The sequence below is a fragment of the Dryobates pubescens genome, chromosome 13 (assembly GCF_014839835.1).
Source record: "Dryobates pubescens isolate bDryPub1 chromosome 13, bDryPub1.pri, whole genome shotgun sequence".
Lineage (NCBI taxonomy): Eukaryota > Metazoa > Chordata > Aves > Piciformes > Picidae > Dryobates > Dryobates pubescens.
The window spans coordinates 28,836,090-28,861,541 of NC_071624.1; the positions used below are offsets into that span (position 1 = coordinate 28,836,090).

Consider the following 25,452-nt stretch of genomic DNA (forward strand, 5'->3'; position numbering starts at 1 on the left):
AGTGCCAGATGTGCTCCAGTCTCAGCTAGGCTGGATGTGTTTCCCTTCTGCTGCCCTCTGTGCTGTGGCCCCAGGGAAGGCTCTGAGCATGCAGTCCCTGTCCCTCTCTGCCAGCCGTGGCTGTCCCCTTCCGCCACCATCTGCCTCCCCTGTGCCTCCATCAGCTGCTGTTATGGCAACGAGCGTTTCCAGGGCAACGGTGCAGCGACCCTGATTGGCGGTTGCCAGGCAGGCAGGATGGAGGCCTAGGCTGCCCTGAGATGCTGCCAGGTGAAGCAGGACACCCTGGTCCTACCCCCAGCCCCTTTATCCCCACATCACCTCCCTTGGCCAATCTGCAGGGAGGGCCCAGGTCAGTGGGGGATGGGTTGCTGCTGTGTTTTCCTGGAGGGGACACCCAGGCCAGCTGCCTTCCCCACTGCGCTGGGGACAGTGTCACGCCTGAGATGCAGCCGTCAACACAAGGCCACTTCAAAGGGCCCGACGTGGCTGACTGCTCCGTGGGAAAGTGGCTGCAGGCAGCGCCCAGGGGAGCAGGGAGCAGCACAGAAATGCTGCTGGGAAGAGGACACTGCAGGGAGATGGCACTGCACCAGGCGTGGGGTGGAGATGGGGGCTTGGCTTCACCAGTGGCTCGCTCGTACCCCAAATCACCTGTCTGTGCACTCTCCCCCTGGAAGCAGCAGTGTGGGGGTGGCTTTGGGCCAAGCAGGAGGGCTGGGGCAGGGAAGGGGCTCGAGGTCCCATGGGGATCAGCCCAGCTGTGCTCTCGGAAATAGCCTGGGTCAACAAACATGAGTCACGCTGGGAGACGCGGAGGTCGGGATGGGGACAGCACAGCTTGTCCTCGCCATGTGAAAGCTGTGAGGGAAGAGAGAGAAGAGCCCCTGGGGCTGCTTATCCCAAGGAGGACCTGGCTGAATGGAGCAGTATCAGGGCTGGGGATGGCCTGCCATCACCCAGAGCTGCAGCTCAGCCCCTGCCCCAGGAGTGGGGTGGGTGACAGGGCAGGATGGGCAGCATGGCTACAGGCAGGATGGGCAGCACTGGTCGTGGGGCTGGGGGTTGTGTCCCAGCCCTAGTGCTGCCTCTTGCCCTTTGACCTGAGCTGTTCAGGCAGAGGTGCTGCCCTGGATGGTCCTTAGCTAGTCCTTGTGCTCATCATGAGCTGCTGCAGGTTCCAGTTAGCAGTAGGAGTGGTAGACATGGAGTACCAGCATCAGCAGCTTGGCAAAGGCTCATTGTATTCATGATGGGGGGCTGCCAGAATGGCCAAAACCCCACTGCAGTCGGTGCTGTGTCTACTGCCCAGCTTCAATATGACGGCCCAGGCACATGAGTCAGTCACAACAGCAGCTTAGTGGCACCACAATCTGGTGGGAGTGGATCAGTGTACAGGGAGCAGTGGGGGCCTCCCGAGGTCATGACTAGGAGTCATGTTCTACTGATACAGAGGACATGATTGGGTCCATAGAGGGGCCAGGGTCGGCACCAGCTTTCTCTTGAGCATCCTGGAAATGCGCCCTGAGGGATCTGCAGCTTGGTGATGATGGTCAGACTGCTACCCTGAGCCCTGTCCCTGTGGCTGGTGGAGGGTGCACACCCTGTGCTGTGTGGATCCAGCTATGCCATCAGCTGTTCAGTGGGAATGTGCATCTGGGCACGGGTACAGCTCCACTGCATCTTCCGGTTGGCATGAGCCCTCTTTTGTTGTTGTTAACCCCATTTGGTGTGTGGCTTCCAAGGCTGGGATGTGCCCTGCTTGTGGTAGAAGTGCCATGGTGGAGCTTGTGTTCCCAAGGGGGAGCTTGTGTCCTTGGCACTGCAGGACTCAGCCCTGCTCCAAGCTGTCCCAGTCACTCCTAGCAGCTGGGCTGTGTCCGGTGGGTGCTGGCAGTGGTGCCTGCTGCTGTGGCAGGGTGGCAGACGGATGCTGGAGGCGGGCAGAGCAGGCTGCAAGCACTTATGCCTACGTTGCAGAGAAGAGGCAGGATATGACCATCATGCCCTGAGTGAGGAGATGGCAGCAGGTGCATGAAGAGGGTCTCTGAGTGGTGGGGCAGAAAGGAGCAGCCCCTTCTTCAACTCATTTGGTGTGCAGGGGATGCAGGAGCGGAGCCTGTGTTGTCATGGGCACAGTGCCTGCCATGCCCACAGGCAGTAGCTGCCTGTCCTTCTGTCCCACTTTCTGGGCTGGCAGAGGCTCCAGAGGAGACAATTTGTGTTGCTGGGGTTCCCCAGACCCGCTCCTGCAGGACCTGGGAGTGCTGCTGAGGGCTGGACTGGGAGGCAGTGGAAGTCTCCCCCCAAAACCTGCACCTCGCCATGTTCCAGTCAGAAGCAGCAGGCAGGGACCCTTCCAGATCTGGGGGACCTGCAGCCCTACAGCCCTGCTCCACCACAGCACACCCTGGCAGTGGAGCTGACAAGGGTCAGGGCAGGCAGAGGGGGATTTCCTGCCTGTCCCTAGGCATGGCAGGAGACCCTAAAAGTCTCATCCCCCATCCTGAGACTGGGAGAGCTAGCCTGGCTCCTCCCTGGAGCCGGGAATGCTATAGCCAAGAGTGGCGATGTCTCCTGGGGCCGTGGCAGGCACTGGGAAGTGGAAAACCGAGAACAGTGGATAGAGGCAAAGGGATACGGTGGATAAGAGCGGTGGATAAGAGCGGATAACGGCGTCGGGAGGCCGGGAGCCCCTCCAGCCTTCCCGAGCGGCAGCGGGCGGCAGAGCGAGAGTTAAACGCGTGGGGGCCGCCGTGGGGGGGGGCTGTCTTTGAGTCACTTCCTCGCAGGGGGAGGGAGGCTTTTGGGGCTGCCGAGCTGCTCTCGACAGCCTGGCTCACACCCTGAAGATGAGCCCTGCCCGCTCGCCTCCCCGCCGCCCCAGCTGGGCTCCCCTGGCTGGCCCCCGCCACCCCAACCACCACCACTGACCTCCCGCCTGGAGCAGAAGGGATGCGGGTGCTGTCCTAATCCATCCCCGGCCACCCTCGTCTTGTCTCCCCGGAGCCGAGGCGGTCACCGCGATGACGGAGGTGCTGGTGCAGCCAGAGGATAGCCCTGGCCCCGTGGGCGAACGGCCGGAGCGCGGCGTGGAGGAGCCCGAGGGGAAGCGTCCCCCTAACACGGGTGCCCGGCTCTGGGGCAGGGTGCGCAGCAAGCTGCTCCGGCAGAAGGTGCCTCTCGGGGTGCGGGGACAGCTTGGTGGGATGGTGGTGGGCAACAAACAGGCTCTGGGATGGCTTTGCCGTATCGCCGGGCTCTGCTGTATGTGGTGGTGGTGGTGGTGTTGTGGCTGTCGGAGCTGGGGGCACTCTGATACGAGGGACTGTGCTGCTTGTGAGGACAGGGCTGTGAGGTCCGTGCATGGAGCAGGGAGGTTGTTTTGAGTGCTTTGGGAGCTCTTGGAAACAGTTAGCAGCTTGTGGTGTGCTCGTTTCCCTCCTTCCCTTTGCCTTTGCATGCTGGGGGGCTGGGTCCTTTGCACTGGGGGTTCTGCAGAGGGTGGGGAACCCTCATCCAGAAGGGCAGAATTGCCTGGGGGCTGGCTGGGGCTGAGCTCCTTGGGGTGCTGCAGCACCCGGTGCCTGGGTATCCTCTCTTGCTCGTTTTGCAACCCCTCCACTCCGGGTCTGTCCAGGCTTACCCCAGCCAGTGCTGCCCATCTTTGGGGGAGGGCAGGCGGCAGGGGTGGGCAACAGGGGTGACAAGGGTGGGGGACAGCACTATTGCAGCCCCTGTGACCTCACGAGGGGTTCTGGGGGTTTCCCTCTCTGGGGTCCCCTTGTGCGGGGCCTCGGCTGTGGCTGTGGGCAGGAGGTGCCGGAGCCTGTGGGGGTTTGTTTTGGCAGCGGCGGGGCCGAGGTTTGCAGGGTAGCAGGGCTGCCTGTGACGCAGCCGCATTAACCTCGATTCGTGCCGCCGCCGCTGCTCCCGCGGAGGGGATTAAGGGACAGCCAGGGCTGTGCTGCCGCCGGCTGTTGCTGGGTCAAAACATGAGGGGGTTTAATTTCCCAGCCCCACACATCCCCAGCGTGGCCATTGGTTTCTCCACCAGCTGCCAGCTGGGAGGTGCTGGGAGTGTAGGAGCAGGATATGTCCCCAACTGGGTCTGTGTATGGTCCCAGCGTTCACACGGGGCTGTGAATTGCTGCTTTTGGGGGCTGTGCTTTGCTGTTGGCATCATCTGCTCATGTGGGGGCTGCTCTGCCCTCCGTGGCGTGGAGCAGCCCAGGGACTGCCTGTTTGCTGGGGATGGAGCTGCTGGCATGGAGGTCTGGTGGTGGCATCTGCTTGCTGGAGTTGGGGCAGCGTCGGGAGGCCAGGCTGGGGTGTCCATGTGTGCCACACTGATGGGAAGCAGCCCTGTTCATAGCAGCTCTCCTGGGATCTCACTCCCCAGGGCCATGGCAGAGATGGCCTCACCGACTGAGTCACCACTTTGCTCCTGATGGCTTCACCCCAGGCTGACAGCTGGGTGACCTCATGGATGTGAGGTGTGAGGAAGGGACATGCCCAGCCTGGCAGCCCCTGCCCTGCTGAAGCATTCCAGTGCTCAGGGCCTTGTTTAGCCACCAGGAGGGTTTGGAACCATTCTCACCTGGGAGCCCTGGGAACCCAGCGCTGCCTGGGTCTGTCTCGGCTGCTGCTGCCCACGCAGGAGCTCTATCTGCGGCGCACGGCTCAGAGGTGCCTTGAGGACAAAATTCCAGGATGTTGCCTTGTCCCTTTGTGTCCAGAGTTGTCCTGCTCATGAGACAAGCAGCAGGCAGGGGCTGCAGGGTGGGGGAAGCACTAGCGAGACTTGGAAGGGTCCCTCTGCTACTGAAACCTCCCTGGGATGCACAAAGTGCTGCAAGGCTGATGGGATGAGCATCGTGGACCATGCTGACATCTTTTCCTCTGCAGCCTGGGGCCTTGTCCTACAAGGAAAAACCTCTGGATAAATTGGGAAGGCAGGATGATGGCCCATTCCTGGGGGTGTGAGCAGGGTGGTTTTCACCTCACCATGGACCAAAGTGGCACTGCAGCGGATGCTGGTCTGGGCACAGAGAGCAGCACTGCTGAGAGCCCCCTGAGATGCAGGTGGGAGCAACCTGGAGAGGTGCTGGTGACCTGGCTGAGCAGTTTCCCTGGGCACAGGCTGGTGTCTGAAGCTGGCTGACCTGCCAAAGAGGGGCTGACATCTGTGCCAGCAGCGTGTCACTTGTGCCATACTGCACAGTGCTGGCACAGAGGCTGTTCCTCAGGGCTCCCAGGCCAGCCTGGGACATTCCTGTGTCACACTGGAGCAAGACAGCTCCCTCTGGGGGAGAAGGAGATGGTGGTGGTAGCTGCAAGAGGGTGTTTGCCAGTGCTGTGTGGGCAGGAGCTGCCACTGGCTCCATAGGTGGCTGTTGCAGTCTGTCCTCCCACGCCTGGAGACAAAGCATTGGCCGTGGAATTGCTTCCCGTGGGGAGTGGGCAGGGTGCCAGCTCTGCCTGAGGTGCAGGGTGCCAGTGCTGGGGCTGGAGGAGCTCTTGGGTGCAAGGGAGCTCTGGGCAGTGGTGCTGGCTGAATTAGCCCCAATTCAGAGCTCTGCTGGCTGCTGCAGGGAGCTGGCTGGGGAACAATTCTGCCTGACTGGGGGTGAGTGGCTGGGGGGAGGTGGTGTGGTCAGGGTAAAGTCTGTGGTGCTGGTGGCAGCCAACCTGGCTTTTATTAAAGCATTCTTCAGAGCCCTGCTAAAGCCCTTCCAGATGTGAGCTGCCAGGGCCATCAGGGCTGGGGGGACCCAGGGGATGTGGAAGGCGTATGTGGTGGTTGCAATTAAAGAGAAGAGGCCCACAGCTCCCAGCCTGGCTAGGGGTGAAGGGCTTTGCTGTTCTGCCTGGGGCTTGCAGGGTTGGGTGCTGCCCTGCCATGCGTGGGGTGGGGCTGCATGGGGAAAGGCCCATGGGACAGGCAGAGCTGGGTTGGCACTGGCCATGGTGGGTGCACAGCAGCACTGGAGTGGAACACAAGGAATCAGCAGGGCTGGGGTTGGCAGCAATCTGTCTGCAGCCTCGTGATCCTGGTGTCCAAACCTGCTGCAGGGTCCCATGGGAGCCCAGGGCAGCTGCAGCCTTTCTCCTTCTCTTCCTGCTTCCCCTGCTGCCGTTTGCAGCTGCCGCAGGGCTGGCAGGGAAGAGGTGGCCTGGCACTTGCTGAGCTCTTCTGTGTACTGGGCTGGAGCACCAGGGAGGGCTGTGTCCGGAGCCATTCCTGTACCAGGCTGTGCTGGAGACCAGAGCATTTCCCGTGGCACTGTGGTCGCTGAGGAGCTGCTCAGGCTCCCTGTGGCGTTGGGCTGAGTGTGGATGGATGCCGTGATGCTGGGTCTGTGCTGAGAGCCAGAGCAGCTCAATCCTTTCCTTGGGAGCGTGGGGTCTTTGTGTGCAAGAAGGGACACGAGAGACCCCAGGTGGCCCCCAGTCATGACATGTGGTGGCTTTATGGGCATCCAGGAGCTGGAGCAGGGCCATGGCAGTTCCAGGATTGGAGCGGCAGCTCTGGACATCTTTGCACTCGCCCGGAGCATCTCCCAACGCAGCAGCTGTAGGAATCTCTCATGTCCTTGAGGAGTGACCTCGTGTGCTTGGCATGAGCCTCCCCTGGCAGCTGCCTGCACGTGGCCCTGGGAGTCCCCTCCAGCCCCTGCCAGCTCTCCCAGCCTGTTCCATCCCCTTCCCCCAGGGGACATTAGTGCTGGGCTCTGCCCCACTGCCCGCCATGTGCATTATAGGGATCGATGGGGCCAGATCAATGCCACCAGCTGGGGACCAGAAAGGTCTGAAAGGCAACTGCAGCCATCTCTGCCCAGCCCTGGGGCCCAGTGCCCGCTGCAACACGTGCTGGGGCCTTGGGAATGCCAGCACCTTGCCACTGTTGCTGGGTGCTGGGGCAGCATCACCGAGTCCCTTTGCTAGCCCCAAAGCCAGGAATAGCAGAGCTCGTCATTCCCAGGGGTTATAAATAGCCTTGGCTATGGGGAGATGTTGTTTTTCTGTGCAGAGAATGCTGCCCTAGTTCTGTTTCATCAATCTGCTGCCAGAAATAGTCCTAATTTCTTGGAAATTCCTTGCAGCCTGGGTGTGGGTTAAAGCTCTGCCTCGCAGGGGCTCAGGGAGGGGCAGGGTGGGGAGGCTGAGCCCACTCTGCTTCAGGGCATGGCCAGAGGGACCCCAAGACCTTCACCTCTCCATCCTCCTACTGTGGGCAGCACATTGGCCAGGGAAGAGCACATCCAGTGCCCTACACGTGTCTGTGGGTTGGGGGCTTCAGGGGTGGCAGTGGGGCTGGCATGGGGCTGGCACAGGGCCAGGTCCCCATCAACCTCATGCACCATGTCTCCCTGCAGCTGGACCCACAGGCTGTGCAGACAAAGAACTGGCACATGGATGTGATTGAGATGAATGGGGTAAGTGATGCCACAGGGACCCTCAGCCCCTGGCTGTCACTGCAGCCACTGCCCTGGGGCTGTGCCATGCCTTCATGTGGCGTGGAGGTGAGGGGCCAGGGCTGGGCTGCTGGGACTTACACCCTGTCTCCTGCAGATCAAGGTGGAGTTCTCCATGAAGTTCACAAGCAGAGACATGAGCCTGAAGAGGACCCCATCCAAAAAACAGACTGGAGTCTTTGGGGTCAAAATCAGTGTGGTGACAAAGTACGTGTGGGGCCGGGGTGGCTGAGCCCTGCTGGTCACTGTGGGGGTGGGGCTGCTCCATGTCCCCTTGCTCTGTCCTTGCACCATGTCCCTTTGCTCTCACCCACACCTGGGAGCTTGGCTCTTGCTCTGTGCTGGGGAACTTGCCCACTCTTCCACAAGCCCCATCCTGTCCCTGGCCTGGGGATTTTCCCTGGCCCCATGGTGTCCCCTGGGAATCTTTGCTCACGGCTCTGCTTCCCGAGCCAGGCGTGAGCGCTCCAAGGTGCCTTACATCGTGCGCCAGTGCATCGAGGAGGTGGAGAAGAGGGGCATTGAAGAGGTTGGCATCTACAGGATCTCTGGTGTTGCCACTGACATCCAGGCATTGAAGGCTGTCTTTGATGCAAGTGAGTGTCCTGGGCAGTGGCTGCCCTTCATGTTGTGTTCCCCAGGGGGCATGTCCCCTGCCCTGCAAGCCTGGGGCCTGGTTATTGCACTGCATGTGTGCTAAATGTGCCAGTGTGGCCAGGAATGGGGTGGGGGTAAGGAGGAGGGTGAGGCTTGGAAAGAAACTCCCAAAGGTCCTGGCCCTGTTTGTGCTTTGGTGTCTCTGAGCTGCCTGGCTAACTCCTGGGAGCCTCTGAGTCAGGGCAGCATCACAAATGGATGTGCAAATTGTTCCACGTGCTGCTGCCTGGTCAGGCAGGAACCGCTGGGCTCTTCCCAGTCCCAGCCTGGGGAGATGCAGCTGTGGGCTCAGCAGCGCTGTCCCTGCCCTCCAGCCAGCAGCTTGTCCAGGTAGCTGGGGTGACACACAGGGCTGAGACCCAGAGGGGAAGGAGGTGACAGCCATGGGTGCTCTCTGGACAGATAACAAGGACATCCTGGTCATGCTGAGTGACATGGACATCAATGCCATCGCCGGCACGCTGAAGCTCTACTTCCGTGAGCTGCCTGAGCCCCTCCTCACTGACAGACTCTACCCTGCCTTCATGGAGGGGATTGGTAAGGGCTGGCGTGGGGAAGGGGTTGGGTTGGTGCCCAGGTGTGGCTCTGTTTGGCATTGCCTGCTCCAGGGTGGGAGACTCCCAGGGGTCCTTCCCAGCTCAGCCCGCTTGGTCCTGGCTGTCCTTGCTGGCTTCAGTCCAGGTCAGGGCTCATAGTGCTGCTCCCCACGGTGCAGGCAGAGCCCTTTGGGACAGGGCCAATTGTTCATGCACGGGCTGCTGGGAGGCATCTGGCCGTGATGGGTCCCACTGCTGCACAAGATGTCACCAACCTTGGTCCTAAGCCCTCTCTCTCTCTTTGTCTCCAGCCCTCTCAGATCCTGCTGCCAAGGAGAACTGCATGATGCACCTTCTCCGCTCGCTGCCCGACCCCAACCTCATCACCTTCCTCTTCCTGCTGGAGCACTTGAAAAGGTAAAGGCTGAGCTTGCTGTGCTGGGGTACAGGTCTGTGAGCTAGAGCTGCTGTGTGATTCCTGTGATGCCTGCACTCCTGTGGGCTGATCCCAAACTGGAGGCAGATGGTGTTGTGCTGGTGCAGAGCTGGGCTGCGGGCAGTAGCCAGGGCCAACAGCAGCTGGGGCCAACAGCAGCAGCTCAGTGTTGGGCAGGAGGCCAATTCCCTTTTGCACCCCCTCCGAGAGGGTGCAGCCCCAAGTGTGTCCCACCTGCCTCATCTCCCTGGGCTCCAGCATGTTTGCCAGTCCCTTTCAGGCTGGGACCTGGCAGACCATGAGTCCCTTCAGCTGATGTTGGTGTTTGCTTTCCATTGCTCCTCTTCACAGGCCCTGTAGGATGTTGGAGGGACTCCACAGAGCAGCCCCAAGGCCACTGTGCTAGCAGGGACTATGCAGTGCAGGGCTGTTGGTGGGGGTCAGCTTTGCAGGGAGCACACATCCTCTGGCAAGGTACAGCTCTTGGCTGCCACAGCCAGTGTGCAGCTGGTTGGAGGAGCTCTTTGTGGGGAGCAGCTGTCCTCCATGCTTGACCAGGAATCAACTGTGAGCTGTGCAGTGTCCCCCTTAGCAGGAAAACTGAGTGCTGCATCCCTGCCCACCAGCCCAGCAGCAGCCCCTGCAAAACAAGGTGCAGTAATCCTTGAGACTTGTCTGCAGTGGGTAGCCAAGACCCAGAGAGAGTCAGCTCTGTGGGCATGTCCTAGAGATGCAGGTGACACCTCACATTGCTCATCCCAGGGCAAGTGCAGCAGTGTGTGGTTTGCTGACCTTTCCTTTGGCCCAGAAGAACCCCATCTGGACCAGGGGATGGACACTTCTGGGGCTTGCTGGTGGGGGCAGAAGCCCATGGAGTGCACAGTGCTGTGGGCAGGGTGCTAGTGAGGCATGCAGAGCCTGGTCAGAGCTGCCACTGAGTTTGGGGCTGGGGCTCGCAGCTCATGTTACTTGCATCATGAAGCTCTTTTTTCCCTCTCTGGTTTGGCTAAAACCAAACAGAAAAAGTGATTGATGCTGGGGGGTGGGGAAGGAAAAAAATCCATTTCCATCCTGAGAACTGGGCACAGCCAGTTCCCACATCTGCTCCCCTGGCCAGGGCTCAACCGTGCAGCCTGTGCCGGGGAGCGCAGCTGCCTCCTAACATGGCAATGTTGTGGCTCTGGTTCCCTCGGTGCAGCCTGGCTGGGGTCCTGGGGGGTCGCCCTGGGGGGAGTGGGTGCAGGGAGTTCTCGGCTGGTGTAGAACTCCTGGTACCCAGCTGGGGCTGGGGAAGGGTGGAGGCCCCGCAGCACATAAGCAAGCAAGGGCTTGGTTGCTGCCACATCACACCCAGGGCTCCCGGCCAGGCCTGGCGGCTCCGGCAGAGGCCACGAAGGGGGCAGAGCTCCTTGCCCTGCACCTGGGTTTTCTGGGGGCTGTGAAGGGCAATGGCAAGCTGGAGGCTGGGAGAAGGGGAGACCAGCACTCACCCCTCACATCACCCCATGGTTGCCCTGTTCCAGGAGAACAGAAGTAGGAGCTCACAGTGCCCCTCTCTGTACCCTGCAGGGTCGCTGAAAAGGAGCCCATCAACAAAATGTCTCTCCACAATCTGGCCACAGTCTTCGGGCCAACACTGCTCAGACCCTCAGAGGGAGAAAGCAAGGGACACCTCACCCTGGCTTCTGACATCTGGTCCCACGATGTGATGGCTCAGGTAAGAGCTGTGAGGGTAGTGTGGAGCTGCAGCCCACACCAGCGGCCCTGGGCTGGGGAGCAAAATGGTTCATCTGCCTGTCTGGGTGGGTTGGTCACTCTTTGCTGGATGTGTTTGCACAGGGACTAGCTGGGAGCTGGCATCTCTGCCTCTTTCTGACCTAACGCCTCCCATTTGCCTGCTACAGGTCCAGGTCCTTCTCTACTACTTGCAACATCCTCCTATCTCCTTCACTGAGCTGAAACGCAACACACTTTACTTCTCCACGGACGTGTAGCCTGCAGGAAGAAGGCACCAGCTGCAAACACTCCCAGCTCCCTGCTGGGGGTCACAGACTGGATCACAGTGCCCCAGGGAGACTGGCCCGGACCCAGGGCGGTGCCACCTGCAGCTCCTGTACAATCATGCACCGTGGCCCGGTCCCAGCCCAGGCACCGTGCCTCTCTGTAAAGTAGTCGTGTCTGATGTCCCTCTCGTGTTCAGGAGTTGGTTTCTATGTATATTTGTTCCACGGAAGAGGTGGTGACTGACGGGCTGTGGACACAGGCTTCCCCCTTGGCTAGTTTTCTCCTGGACTCCTTTCTGCCTGCCCACCCCCAGCAGGCACCCTTCGTCTCGCCCAGCTCGAAGCCTGCTGCGTCCCACGAGTGCCTGTTCTTGCTGCCCAGCTCCCCTGCCCCACGCCTGCATGTGCAGCACCGGCTCGCTCCAGAGGCTGGCAGCTCCCAGGCTTCCCTCCCCAGTGCCAGTGAAACCAGCTCTGCTTTGGCAGCTCCCAGGCTTCCCTCCCCAGTGCCAGTGAAACCAGCTCCGCTTTGGCTTGCTGCCTGCGCAAACCTCGGACCCCGTGCCTGGATCCTGCTCTGGCCTGAGCAAACCTGTGACCACGAGAGCAGAGGAGCAGGGTGCTGCTTCCTCCTCGCCACATCTCTTCTGGGTGCTTTCAGGCCAGTCCCCTCTGCAGCCCCTGTCCTGTGCTTTGCCTGTGTGCATGCAGCGTGGCAGTGACTCCCCGCGCTGAGCCTCGCCTCCAAGGAGCGTTTGGGATAATCCTTCACAGGCAGCTGGAGCCAGAGGGGCTCTGCTGGTCTTGATCCACGGCAGGCTTGAGGGACACGTCTGCTTCCTCTGCCACGGGCTGAGCCCAGCTCTGTGCATTGATGGGGTCCCATCAGGGCACGTGGGTCTCACAGTTTCCCTGGAGGGCAGGGCAGGCGAGAGGGTCCCTGCTGTTTCTGTACTCTGTATCTCTGCTGAACACACACCCTTGCCAGGCTGGCACTGCCACAAGGACTGCCAGCACTGGCTGTGCCCTGTGGCAGAGCCTGCCTGGGCACCAATGTCCCTGCTTTGCCCACAAGAATGGGGAGTTTCTTGTTTTCCTCCTTGGCCTTCCCCAGGCACCGGGCAAATGGCAGCACATGGCCCTGCCTCGGTGGCATCCAGGCTGCTGGAGTCAAGTGCTCTGTGGCAGCTGGGTGGGCACCCAGCCTGGAAACCAGCAGAGAGGGATGAGAGGAGGAAAACCTTCATGACCCTCACTACTGAAGGCAGAAGTGCTTTGTTTTTTCTTTCTGACAATGCAGTTGCTGCTGGGTTAGCTCTGCCCAGCCAGCTCAGGTCTCTTTTAGTTGTTGGTCCCAGTTCTTGACCCCTAGCCTGATGGCTGGAGTTGCCATGACACATCCCAAGGCAGGAGGGCCGCATGCCTGTGCTCAGTGCCAGGCTGTGCTCTGGCTGAGTGCCTGGCTCTCACTATGTCCCCAGCCCTCCCACACTCACAAGCGGGTACTGGTACCACTTGGGAAACGAAACCTTTCGCTCTGTGAGCCGAGTCCGTGTCCTCATGGGTGAAGCCCTCCACTCCCTGCCTGCGTTGGCCCTGTGCTCTCCTGTGCCAAATGGAGATGGATGAGAAGTGACCAAGTGTATCCCTTCTGACAGCAGTGTTGCCTTTACCCTCCTGACTAAGACTGTTCCAGGTAGAGCCCAGTCACCTGCCACCAATGCACCAGGTATGTCCTGTGCCCACCTCCCTGGGGTAGGCAGTGCCTGCCTGCCCCACACCAGCAAAGCGACTAAAGGAGGGGAGATCTCGGTCCCCCTCCAAAGGGCTCACACTCCAGACCCTGCTCCTCTTGACTACCAGCTAAACAGAAGGGAAACAGCATTGCAGAAAACCACCAGGCGTCTGGCTTGGCCCTGGACCCAGTAAGGAGGCCGAGGTTTCGATCTGACTGCACAACGGATCCCTGTGTGTCTGATTTGTTACATGTGTCCAAGTCTCTGTCCACCATTCTGTCATTCCAGATGGAGACTCTGTACAGCTAAAACCCCCCTGTGACAGTGGCTGGAGGCCTGGTCCACACAGCCCCAGCACAACAGGCTGTGGCCATCCCCTGTGACTGGCCTTTGCTTGTCCCTGCAGGAAGGAAAAGAGGGGGATGGACTCTTGGCAGTTATAGGTAGAATAGAACTGTTAATTAATATTTGACTTTCAAGAGTTGGTAAGGATATATTTTTGTTTGTGTTCTGTTTCAATTTCTGTAGATTATAAACTTTAAATGGCTGTAAACCATGTGAGGAGAAAAAAAAAAACATACAACAAAAAAACCCACAACAAGGAGAGAAAAAAAAAGGAGTTAATAAAAATGCAAAGCCCCAACATTTGCACAAAAGGAGCCCTGTGGTGTTGCTCTTTGCACTCCCTGAGCACTCTGGCATCGCAGCTCTCTTCTTTCCATCGTGGAAACCTTGCTAGCTGCACCTCAAGCCAGTGGTATAAGCAAAGGCATTGTGCCAGGCAATCTTTTTTTAAGAGACCTCTTATGGTTTGGGCTGCATCCTTGCCTTTCAGTACATTCTGGAGGGGAAAAACCTGGACTGTCTGGAGCCAGGCTGTTTAATCAGCCCTGAGTTACTCAAGCTTAAAATTCAGCTGACTTGCACAGCTTCTGGCCTGAGGATACTGAACAGGCACAGCAAGGGACATCAGGCGATCTGGAAGCCTCATCTGATAGATCACATGCTGCTGTCTCCCCACTTCTTTCCATGGGGGAATGGGACACAGTATGCCTCCAAACCAGCCACTGACCGCTGCATCAGCCAAACAACCCTGCTAGTATAGCTCTTCCAGGTAAGCAAGTGCCGCCACCATTCTGGGGTGTCAGGCTGTGGGTGCAAATGAGGGGAAATGGGGTGGGAGACCCCCTCTTAGGTGTGTATGTGTGCACTGACTCTGAAATCCTGCTACCTCAGAAAGATGAGGGGGGGTGTTTCTCCTTGTGGAGTGGCTCAGTGAAGGTTAAAATCACCCTGAACTACTGAGAGTATAAAAGTTACCCCCTGAGGCCTAAGAGAGGCGCTTGGGTAGAAGAGCAAGAGGGTTAATGAAAATGCAAATGAAGAAGGGAGCAGCTCCTTGAGCTAATGAACAGATGTTTTGACTTCAGTGCCACTCTTCTGCAGAAATAACACTCCATTTCCCCCAGCTATAACACTGGGGCATTCAGAGGTGGTACAGGGACATGATGGGAAACAGAGAGTGTGCTAAATGAATGCCCAGTTATCTAACAGTGGCTTATTCTCACAGCTCTGCTTTCCAGTCTCACTATCAAACTGCTGGAACTAATGGTGTGAGCCTGGGGCAGTCAAAAGCATCAGCAGCAAGGGGTTTTTTTTATACTCCCATAGTGAGGTTAAATCAGGCTGCCCAAGTGGCTACAGAGAATTATACTTCTGCAGCCTCCTTTTTTTTCCCCCTCAAACTGTTTTGTTCCTCTGCCAGTAACCACACGGTTCTGAGGCTAAGGATTCCTTTTCGCGTTTCCCTTTAAGACGTGGTACAGAAATCTGGCTCTCATCTCTCTACTTGAAATAAGACAAGTTGTGCAGATGGTGGTTTGTCTTCAGCTGGTATTTTAAGAAAAGCCTGGAACAAACTAATTTCTCCACAGGATCTTCCCTCTCCCCAACAGATTAGCAAGCTGCAAAAGTGACAACTTGAACGCCGGCAGCGCGTTCAGCCGCACGGTAACCTAAACCTGTCTGAAGAGTGTCCTCCTGCCTCTTTTGATGCTAGCAACAGACTTAATCAAAATCAGACCTTGAGGATCAAGAAAGCCCAGAGTCCAGGCTTGTTTCCTGGAAACTGACAGTCAGCTGATGCATCCTGGAGATACTGCTCGCTGCGCCTGGCTCTGGCCCCGCGTCCTCCCGCAAGCCCGCCCCAAGCGGCAGAGCAGGGCTCAGAGCCAGATCGTTGTTAGTCATTCAGGAAAAGCAGCCAACGCCATCCAGCTTGCACTGATCAGGGCTCCAGAGGCGGTGGGAAGGTAAGCCTGGTGGTTCTTCAGCCGTGGTGCAGGCTCTTAGCAGCAGAAGGGAAACTTGCTCCCAGGGGATCCCGCTGCTACCGTAGGTAGTAATCGATGGCAGCGGAGAAAGCGGCAAATCCACCGCAGCCGATCACGCCGGCCTTCAAACCAGCTGCAAGGCAAGAAGGGTGGCAAAGAGTGAGGCACAAGAGGAACGTGATTCTTCTTCCCAGTAACTAGCTTATGCTGTGCTGCCTGGAAGAGCCTACACCTGCAGGAACCTGGCAGTCTGCCTCCAGGGAACACCAGCACTCCCTCTGCCCAAGGTGAGGGCAGGAAGCTGGCATACTGTGGATTTAACCCTGGCCTGGCCCAGCTATTAAGCATCCCCTCAAGGGACTGAAAACACCAGTGGCCATGGCTGATTTCAGTATGCTCTCAACACTGCAAGTACTCTAGGGAGGGATAGGAAGAGCACCTAAGAGTTCTAAGAGGATTAAGGTTCAGGACAGGCACATTTTAACAAGCTCAATCAGAAGCCCTTTCAAGAGCACTTCATTTTCTTTTCTGCTCTGTGGACATTTTTTTAACTTAAGGTCAGAGAAGTTTGGTATTTCTGTGGAGCAGAGCAGCTCTTCCTAATTGGGGCTTTTCTGCAGATGTCAGCACTCAAGGCTTCCCAAGGTCCCCACTAGTGCCTGCTGAACTGAAATCCCAGTGCTCCTGCTCTTTTAGAGCTAAATAGATTTGTCTGTTTGAATTGAGAAGTGAGAAAGGAGGAAAGCACTTCACACGCTGTGCAAATTAACACAGCTTCTGCCAGTGAAATAATAGATAGACAGTAGAGCTTTGGCAACACAAGAGCTGCAGCTTCAGAGAGTTTTATTTTTGGCTTCCTCTCCATGACACCACAGAAAAGTGTGGATAGCTAACACTGATTTTTTCTTTCAAGTCATTTCACAGAATCACAGAATGTTAGGGGTTGGAACAGACCTCGAAAGATGATCCAGAGCAGGATCACCCAGGGCAGGTCACACAGGAATGCATCCAGGTGGGTTTTGAACGTCTCCAGAGAAGGAGATTCCACAACCTCTCTGGGCAGCCTGTTCCAGGGCTCTGTCACCCTCACAGTGAGAAAGTTTTCCCTTGTGTTCACATGGAACCTCCTCTGCTCCAGCTGCATCCATTGCTCCTTGCCCTGTCATTGAACATCACTGACCAGAGTCTGGTGCTGTCTTCCTGACAGTGCCCTTCACGTCTTTATAAACACGAATGAGGTCATCCCTCAGTCTCCTCCAAGCTAAAGAGACCCTCAGCCTTTCCTCATATGGGAGATGTTCTGTTTCCCTCATGATGTTTGTGGCTCTGTGCTGGATTCTTTCAAGCAGTTCCCTTTTCTACTCTAATCTCACTGTCCTGTACAACGAAGCCTTCTCTACCCACTGATATCTTTCAGACTGTCAGGAAAGTGATAGAGCACTTCTGCCAGCCTGGAGGACACCTCCCTGTTGTCATCGTCACAGCTCTATGTGAAGAGATCTGTAATGTGTGTTCTTTTAAAATCACCACTTGCTGCATAACCAAACTGGGGTCTTCTCCCAGAAATAGTTCAGAGCAGGCACTACCAACCTCTGAAGCCGATTGCTCCTCCTGTGATGCAGCCACTGATGACACTGTTCTTCCAGTCTGACTTCCCACGGTACTGGGGAATTAAAAACCAGAAGAGTCAACCAGTAAATACAGAGTAAACACTCAGTATCTGTGCTAATACCAAGAAGGATTGCATGACCTTCCAGCCCCTTCTCAGCTGAGGATGTCTTTCTCTCTCCTCTCAGCAGATGGCCCTCTGCACTCTCAAATCGGAGACTCGCAGGGCCAGGAGATGAGAAAGGAACAGGTCACCGGGAGAGGTAAGAGAAATCTGTATGGTGCAATGCAGTGCTACAGCAAAGACTCTCAGGTGAGCCCAGAGAGCTCCCAGAATGCAGTTCCAGAAGCTAGCACTGGCTCACAGGTTTCAAAGACACTCTGACCACAGCACCAAGCCTGGATCTCAGTACAGGTGAGACCTACAGCACACTGCTGCAATAATGGACTACTTCCAGAGGCTGAGCACGCTGCTTTTTCACCAGGGCACAGATCTCTTTGTTCTGCTCCATTGTGCAAGCAGATAGACTTCTCTTCTGCAGGAGTTAAGAAATCATTGTGTCTTTCAATTAAAAAGCAGAACTCAAACACATAACAGGCTAATTTTGCTGTTTCAGAGAATGGATGATAGATTTACTACTGAGCTACACACAGTCACTTCTTGCTGAAGGGGCAAGATGAAAATAAGCCTATTACTTAAGAACTTTAACCAAAGGATCCCTCTTTGCATATGGCATTCTTAGAGGCTCAAATTACCATGTTGCAACTCCCAGCTTGGTGTTTTAACAAGTACTTGTCAGTTTTAAAAAGTAATGCCTGAACTTGCCAGTATATTCAGGACTTGAACTGAAATGGTGTTGCATGCTCTTCTGCTCAATCTGTCAGAGGAGAGCTGTCCTGAAGACAGGTCTCAAAGCTGAAAAGCTTTGATAGCCAAGAAACACAACAAGCCAGCCTACTCCTTTGCCCTGGGTATATACAGACTTAATTGGTATAGTAAAAGAGATTAATTGCACAACAAAACATTTCCTAGTGTGTAAGAAGTCACTACTCACAGATTCCACCACACATTCAGTGCAGGAGAACATGGCACCCACAATGGCAAAGTTTTTTGCATAGGATATGCCTCGCTGCCCCATATCTTTGAGGACCTCTTTAGCAGTCGGCGTACGATATGGATCCTTGGGATCAAACCCAACGTTGGTGTCAATGCCAGCGGTGAAGACACCAAATGCACCTCCCAGAACAAATCCTGTGAAACACAAGGAGAATAAAATGAACCTCGAGCAGCACATTTCCCCATAGGCTCCTAAACACCTCTGCTCCCGCCGTCTGTCAGCCCTGCAGCAGGGAAGGGGCCGTGCAAGAGCACCAATGGTCTTGACACTACAGGCACCGCTGCTGACATGCTCCTTGTCGACAGCCTGTGCTGAGGAAAGGCTGTGAGCACCTCTCCCTTTGCAAGGAAAGAAAACTGACAGGGATCCTTCCCTGGAAGCTCTGACACTGGAGGAAGCTTAGAGGGAGGAAAATAAAACAGGGGGATCCCTGTACCACAGCCTTTCCTCCAACCACCCCATTCCCGACGCCCCGGGGAGTCCCTCTGCTCTCTTCACAGCTGGCTAACCCCACCACAGCTCCATCCCTCCAGCCTCCCCCGGCTCCCCCAACAATTCCCGCCTCACCTCCCACGCAGGCCAGCACCGCCTTGAAGGCGCAGCTCTCCATGGCCCGCTCCACCATCTTCTGCTCCTCGCTCTTGGGCGGGCTGGGGATGCCGCCGAGAGCCGCAGGGTCCAAGGCGCGGGGCCGCCGCTGCTCGCCCACCAGGTGCTGCAGCAGCAGGCTGTACTGCAGCGGCGGCGGGGGGGGCTCCGAGGCACCCGGAGCGGAGGACGGCGCCATGACCAGCCTGGAACACCCGCGGCCGGCTCGGCACCGCGTCCGGGCCCGCCGGAGCCGCCGGTAGCGCGACTCCCGGCAGCCTTGGCGGCGCGCGGGAATGGCGGGAGTTGTAGTTCCGCTGAGAGGAGGCGGCGGCCGTGCTGCGTGAGCCGCGACTGCACATCCCAGCGTGCCCCGCGGCAGCGTCCTCCCCGCGAACTACAGCTCCCGGCAGGCTCCGCGGCGCGACGCGACTGGCGTTCCCTTGGGCTCAGGGACTACATTATCCGGCGTGCTGCATGCCAGCCCCCTGGTGGCCGCTGGGGTCGCTGCAGGTGCGCTGAGGACTCCGGCTGCCGGAGCATCCCCGAGAGCGGCAGCGGCGGCAGGTGAGCGCGGCTCGGGCTCCTCTTCCCGGCTCCGTTTCCCGGCTGTGGCAGGCCGGTGGCATCACCCAGCGCAAGTTCCCAGGCTGGTGTCTGGCTGAGGTGCCGCAGTGCGGGACCGAATCCCTCTGACCTGACTCAGGTGCGAGGAGGGGGTGGGAAGCTGTGAGGGGTCGCAGCGTTGCTGCCGTCCCCCGCTGTCCGCGCTGGTGTCTGGGGGGCAACAGGTCCCGCGGCAGGACGGGTGGTTGCAGCCTCTCCCGGCACTGTGCCTTCCTTGGGCTGCCGGGACGAGAGCAGCGGATCCCGGCCGTTAGCGGGGTGGGCGCCGAGCCGCTGTGGTTGCCGGTGCAGAGTCCGGCTCCCTCCGGAGCCTCTCGCGGGGGTCTTTAGCGCTGGGTTGCACCTGAGAGGCTGCCGGTCCAGGCTGCCCGGGCAGCTGCGGTTTGCCCCAACAGCATTCAAGCGTCCTCCGAGGTGAGAGCTGCAGAGCCTCACGGCACCTGGGCTTGCAAGCTCCTTGCCTGAGCTCAGGAAAGGTCTTACTGATGTTCCATGTTCTCTATAGGCCAGGTGAAAACGCCTGGCGGAGAAAAGCCTGAGGAACCCTGGCTGCCTCTGGCGTAAAGCCGCAGTTTTACTTCAAGACCTGCGTTTCTCAGAAGGGCTTAGTGAATAAACCAAATCCGGCTTTCCATCAGAAAATGCAAACTTAGCTCGTGTTCAAATCTTATGGAAGCCTTGGCTGTTGCAAGCTTGTTCAGTTTGATAATGAGGTGAGAAGTGGTGCTTTTTAAGCAGGGTGCTGCGAACGTGAAAAATCTTCTCCATGCTTTGCTTGTGTTGTGTTTTGCTGAACTTGCTTTACTTTCTTGGTTTTGTGGGCTAGAACCAGTTTTCTGTTCGGCTTGGAACAAGTCAATATCCCTATGCCTTAAAAAAAATAGCTTTATTGGATTATTTTATGTTAGTGTATTTATTTAGTTATTTATTTTCCTGTTTTATAACTCAGCCTTACTAGTTTAAAGTCCTGAGAAATAGCTGTGCTGGTTTCATTAGGATGCTTCGAAGCAGTGCATTTCAACAACTGGATATTGAACACATTTAATGCGTCGTTTAAACCCCAATTATTAAGTGTTGCATCTTCCTGATCCCATGAAACACAACTCTTCAGAGATCCCAAGGTAATCGGTTTTCTTTCCTCTTATTTTCATCCTTTATGCTTTTGTGTCTCGCTTATGTTTTAGGGTAGGACTGGATCCGTGGGTTCAGCTAATTTACATGGGTGATTTTACCACTTCAATGATTTCATTATGGGAAGTTAATTTTCAGCAACTTTCCTCTTAAATTCCGCTGCCCTCTACTGGCTGCACCAGCAGGGTCCACCCGCCCGGGGCTCTTCCCTTTCCACTCTTTTTTTTTAAACTCCTTTTTCCTCTTTTATTTATTTCTCTTGAAATTTTGAGGTTTAGTTGTTGTCCTCATGCGGGTTTTTTAAGGTCAGAATCCATTTCCAGCACGCTGTTAAGAATCTACCAAAGGCAGCTTTACAAGGTAGAGAAGGTTTGCTGGCAGGATGATCTCCCTAAGGAACCCTAAATTGTAGATTTCAATCTTCTCCTTGATCCAAAGTAACCTAGTTGGGCTGAGCTTGAAGTCAGGCTGCAAAACCTATTTTCCAAAGGCGTGGGGAGGGGAAGAAGGAGCAAAAAAAAAGCTCTGTAGGTCTGTTGGATTTGGGCTCTGAGTACTGAGGGCTGATACATATAGCTGGTTTATTGTTTTGACTCCTTTTCTCTGGTCCCAGGTGTTCAAGACACTGCTGGGTTCCTGTTTGTAAACAGAATGCTTTGAGAGAGAAATACTTTGTAACTGTTACATGTATATATATAAAATAGAGAATTTATTTATAAACATTCAGATAAAACATATTTATATTTACTCTCTTAGGTATTTAAGTAGTTTTCTCCCTTTCTTACTCATGCTGTTCTGTGTCCACATGTGAACAAATACATGTGCTTGAGTATTTGAATAACCTCAGCTGCCTGAGCAGGCTTTTCATGTGGGTGAAATCAGATGGAGGATTAAGGCTTAGAGAGAGAATTTGTGAGTTCAACACCCCTTGGAGAAAGGGAAGTTTGTTCCAATGCAGCTCTCAGCTGTTTGGTTCTTACAAACCTGTGAACCTTCATTACTGCATCTGTGCTCAGCCAGCGCGTGTGGTCCTCTTCCTGTCTCAGTGCTGTCTTACTTTCATCTTGGAGCTGCAAAGTCCAGGACTTGGGCTATTTTTAACTTTGCCTAGTCCCAGATGAAATATTTCAGTTCCATGTGAGTGTGGCCCTGTCCTGTGTGACGCCAGCCCTGGGTGCAGCTGATGATGAATTTTCTCCCAGCCTGCAGGGGAGACGATGCTCAGAGACCATTGCAGCAGAGGGCAGCATGTGGGGATATTAAATAATTGCATTGCACTTGACCTTTACAGTGACTCAGTCTTTCTCCCACACTTCAGTATCCTCCAAACAGGATAAACCATTGGAAATAACGGGGGTTTTGTCTGAAATCATGGTTTTGCACAGGGCTCTTAGTTGTGGAGCTCCCAGGGCTTGAACAAGCTTTGGCTGTCATTTTTGGCATTGCTATTTAAAATAAAAAGGAGAAAGTTTTCACAGAGCTTAACTTCATTTTGTAAAACTGCCGGTTCCAGAGTCCTTTCTGAAGTTATCTATCTGGGCTGGATGTGGCTGATGGTGGAAGTCAGCAATAATTGGATTAAATCCCTTCTTAATCACTGATGCCTGCCTGTCTGCACCTTTTATGCCTTACCAGAATTGTGATGATCCAGTGGAATGAGAGGAAGAGGGGATAAACTGATGGATATTGTGAGGTAAAAAGGCAGTGTTCTACCACTAGCAGAAGAAAGCATGGCTGCCAGCACAAGAGGACACAGTCTCAAGCCGTGCCAGGGGAAGTTTAGGCTGGAGGTGAGGAGAAAGTTCTTCACTGAGAGAGTTGTTAGCCATTGGAATGTGCTGCCCAGGGAGGTGGTGGAGTCACCATCCCTGGAGGTGTTCAAGAGGGGATTGGATGTGGCACTTAGTGCCATGGTTTAGTCATGAGGTCTGTGAGGACAGCTTGGACGTGATGATCTTTGAGGTCTGTTCCAACCCTAGTGATTCTGTGTGTGTGTGCTTTGCAGCTGGTCACACTGCCCACCTCACCTCTTGTCTAGCAAAGAGTTTCCCAGGGGCTACACAAGGAAGTGTGCTGGGGCCTGCTGGGCTCTGATTCTAGCAGCAACATTTAGTTTTCCCTTCTATAGTCTTCTCATTGATGTATTAAGTCTGATGCTGTTCTACTTCTTATCCAGGTTGTGAATGCAACCTGTTTAATGTTTCTTTGCAAGATTCTAGGCTCGAAAGGGCACTGGAGGAGCAAAGTGCTTTGTGAAATATGCCTAAATTCAGGGAAAGGAAGTAGCTTTAATGTCTGTACTTCCCTTGGCTTAGTGAGTTTAACCAATTGACTTATTTGAGAGTGCAGGGTTTTTTTTCTTCTGAGGCAGGTTCTCCATGTTGGAGAACACTGGCAATGCCATGGCAAACAGCTGAAGTACTGAAGAAAGCTTAAAGGCACGCTGCCTCACTGAGCTGCCTTTTTGTTTTCATAGGTCAGTATAAAATAGACTGTAGAGAAAGGCATTTCAATAAAATCTTTTCAGATGAGCAGACCTGGTCCTTGTGACTCTGTTCTGTAACTCAGAAGGAGCAGGATGTGGGTTTGCAAGATGACTGTTTGATCCTCTCTGCTCTGTAACGTTTTTCTGTCTCAGTGCATGTCGTCTGTTGGTTTTCTTGGTGTTTGTCCCACTTCACCAAGTCATCCCTTCCCCTCCTCACAATTTCCCTGTTATTGCACATAATGTTGTTTTCACCTCTGAAATCTGACATGCACTTGTGTTGTAACTCATGGGCTAAAAAAGGGAGCTGTGTAAAGTTTCAGACATCATCATCTCCCAGGGATTTTTAGCTGTTGCTATAGAAGCCTGCGTTCTCTTTGGAGAGCCCTTTCCAATATAAAGAAGTTGATACTGGAGGAAAGTTGTCATGGAAATATGCAGCAAAAAAAAAAAAGGAGAAAGGAAATATCACTTTGATGACTGTGACAGAGGCTTAGCCAACTTGGTGAAATGGCTTCATAACTAGAGATCTGATTCTGCAGATTCTCTTGGTTACGTTCCAGTGGGCTGGAACACTGCAACTAGAACCTAAAGAAAGAAATTATTTACGATTTCCATGACCAGAGGTACCTCTTCAACTCAGTGAGCTCTGTGTTTATCCAGATTCAATTTCCTCACTTCATAATAACACCCCTAAAGCAGTATGACACTATTCCTGAGGCTCCTCAGCCCTCCAGGTGGGGAGGTAAGGTCCCTTTGGGGCTGTGTAATGGGGTTCATTAGTTCCTTGGTGTCAGGCCTTTGGGGTGGGTGCAGAGAGAAATGTTCTCTGTGGCCACCACGGATGTTTCTGTGTTGGAAAGAACCCCCTCCAGGTGATGTTGGTAGGCTGGGGAGTTTCCAGCAGCCTGCTTCTAATGTGGGATGAGTTGTAGCATAGCTTGTTATTATTTTTCTGGCAATGACTTGCTCTGAAATGATTTATAGAGCTCCCACTCTAGACATGAAGCTTTTAGAACCAATTTCAAAATTGCTAACCAAAAATAGTTTCTTCTGTGCCAGCCTCAGTGCCATTTCAGGTTGGAGCAGGAGGAGTCCTTTGTGTCCAGCTAAATGGTGACATAAGCAGATCTCTCTCCATACATTCCTTGTCTGCTTATACCATCACTAAGCCTGACTGGTTCCCTACTTTCAAGCTTTTGTGAGTGTTTCTTACTAAAGCCTTCTGATAGCTAATAGATGTGATTATGAGTGAGCTGCCTTTAAATATCTATTACCAGTGTCACCATGGTAACTGCTGCAAGAGTTTCTTGCTGGGTAGAAGGTTTCCAGCTCCCTGAGATACGACAGGGCAAAGCACTTGGGTGGTTTGTGCTGTTTGAATGAGATCACAACCAAAGAGGACAACCCAGCACATTTCTTGCTTTTTAATAACAGAGAATATTAATGGTACTGAAAGGAGTGAGATTAGTTCTGGACTCTCTCAGAATTAACAGTGACGTGGGCAGGGACAGACCAAGCTCTCCCTGGAGAGCATGCCTTCACCAGCAGGCTCCTGCTGGGACAGGAAAATGTCACTCTCCTTGTCTGAGCCAGCATTTGGCCTTGCTTTTGATGCCACCACCAAGTGAACCAATTAATCCTAATGAAGGATGCAAAATCGTGATATTTCACTTGCCACAGGAGCAGCCAGAGTTGTTTGAGTGATTCAGTATGGGGTAGAAAAAAACCTGAGCTGGCTCCTCTCCTCTCCCCTCATTTTTCTCTATTCCTAAACTGCCTTTTTTTTTTGGTGTTTTATTTTTTCTTTGCCTTTTCTTTTATTTCTTTTTTTCCTTTTTCCTCCAGGCCTTGGGCTGCTGTGTCCCAGGTTAGCAGTGTTAGTTGGGCAACACCCAGAGTGACTTTCCTTCTTGTCTTGGATTTCCTAACCTTCCCTTTTCCTTCTCTCACCTCTGCTTGCTTTCCCGAGCTGGTGTTGCTTGGCCAATCAATCCTCTTTTGCTCTCTAATGACAGTTGTTTCCATAGGCCTCTCTACACGGCAGGTTCACTAATGTCCCTCATGCTGTCACCTCAGGGGGTTGTATTTGCTGCCATTTATTTATTTATGGTAAACAGGTCACAAACTCCATAGGATGCTGCTTCCTTTTTATGCAATCTGTTCTCTTGCTTCATTACCCTCCTATTTTAATGTGTGCTGGAGGTTTTAAATTATCCCTTGCTTTTAGAGAAGCCTGGAAAGCTGCTCACCTATTACTGCTGCTCTCATTTCATTAGCTGTGCCTGCTGCTTTTGGCATTTAGGCTTCTACCTTTGAGTAAGGAAGGCTTCTATGGGTGTACTGGCATGTTCTGTACCAGAAAGCAGGAGGTGAGGGCTTTGAGGAGAGGTGCAATTTGCATTCAGGTGCTGTGCTTGTGTGTGGGGACAGCTGACAGGGCAGAGTGAGTGGTACCTTGTAGCTCTGTGATGGAAAGAGTTCCACCTGTCTGGAGGACGTTGTGCTGAGATTTGCTGATACCGTGTCGAGGCCACGTGAGCCACATGCTGAGATCCTTTCTTGCTGAGCTTCAAAATGCTCACCATTGATTATTGCTTTTGTTTATAATGCCTGTGTGCCACACTTGGACAGAAGATTTGAAATCCCAAGTGACTGTGATGAACTGGGAAATAACTTTCACCAGGAATCCTGACAGCAGGAATGGAATTTGCCT

The 25,452-nt window shown here is 54.7% G+C and overlaps 3 protein-coding genes across 7 annotated transcripts in view; 2 read left to right on the forward strand and 1 right to left on the reverse strand.

The window, feature by feature from the left end:
* Positions 1-11,125, forward strand: part of ABR (ABR activator of RhoGEF and GTPase) — a 38,023-nt gene extending 26,898 nt beyond the window's left edge. For 3 of the 4 annotated variants that reach the window (XM_054167011.1, XM_054167012.1, XM_054167013.1), the window contains 7 exons: positions 7,380-7,439; positions 7,576-7,685; positions 7,935-8,074; positions 8,538-8,672; positions 8,983-9,088; positions 10,677-10,824; positions 11,012-11,125. In XM_054167011.1, the coding sequence (XP_054022986.1) occupies positions 7,380-7,439; positions 7,576-7,685; positions 7,935-8,074; positions 8,538-8,672; positions 8,983-9,088; positions 10,677-10,824; positions 11,012-11,101 (789 nt within the window). In that variant the 3' untranslated portion in view covers positions 11,102-11,125. Of the gene's footprint in view, positions 1-2,792; positions 3,177-7,379; positions 7,440-7,575; positions 7,686-7,934; positions 8,075-8,537; positions 8,673-8,982; positions 9,089-10,676; positions 10,825-11,011 lie in introns of those variants that run through there. The other variant, XM_054167014.1, reaches the window with a different exon arrangement.
* Positions 11,126-13,962: 2,837 nt separating this feature from the next.
* On the reverse strand, positions 13,963-18,745 carry TIMM22 (translocase of inner mitochondrial membrane 22). The gene is made up of 4 exons (XM_009903366.2): positions 18,473-18,745; positions 17,843-18,039; positions 16,770-16,842; positions 13,963-15,312 (listed from the first exon to the last, which is right to left on the reverse strand). The coding sequence occupies exons 1-4, from the start codon at positions 18,690-18,692 to the stop codon at positions 15,236-15,238; spliced, it is 567 nt and encodes a 188-aa protein (XP_009901668.2). The 5' UTR covers positions 18,693-18,745; the 3' UTR covers positions 13,963-15,235.
* A 285-nt stretch (positions 18,746-19,030) lies between these two features.
* SPECC1 (sperm antigen with calponin homology and coiled-coil domains 1) overlaps positions 19,031-25,452 on the forward strand; it is a 99,842-nt gene continuing 93,420 nt past the window's right edge. Inside the window, exon 1 of one of the 2 annotated variants that reach the window (XM_054166181.1) lies at positions 19,031-19,060. The gene's annotated coding sequence lies outside the window, so the exon portion shown is untranslated. The remainder of the gene's footprint in view (positions 19,061-25,452) is intronic. The other variant, XM_054166178.1, reaches the window with a different exon arrangement.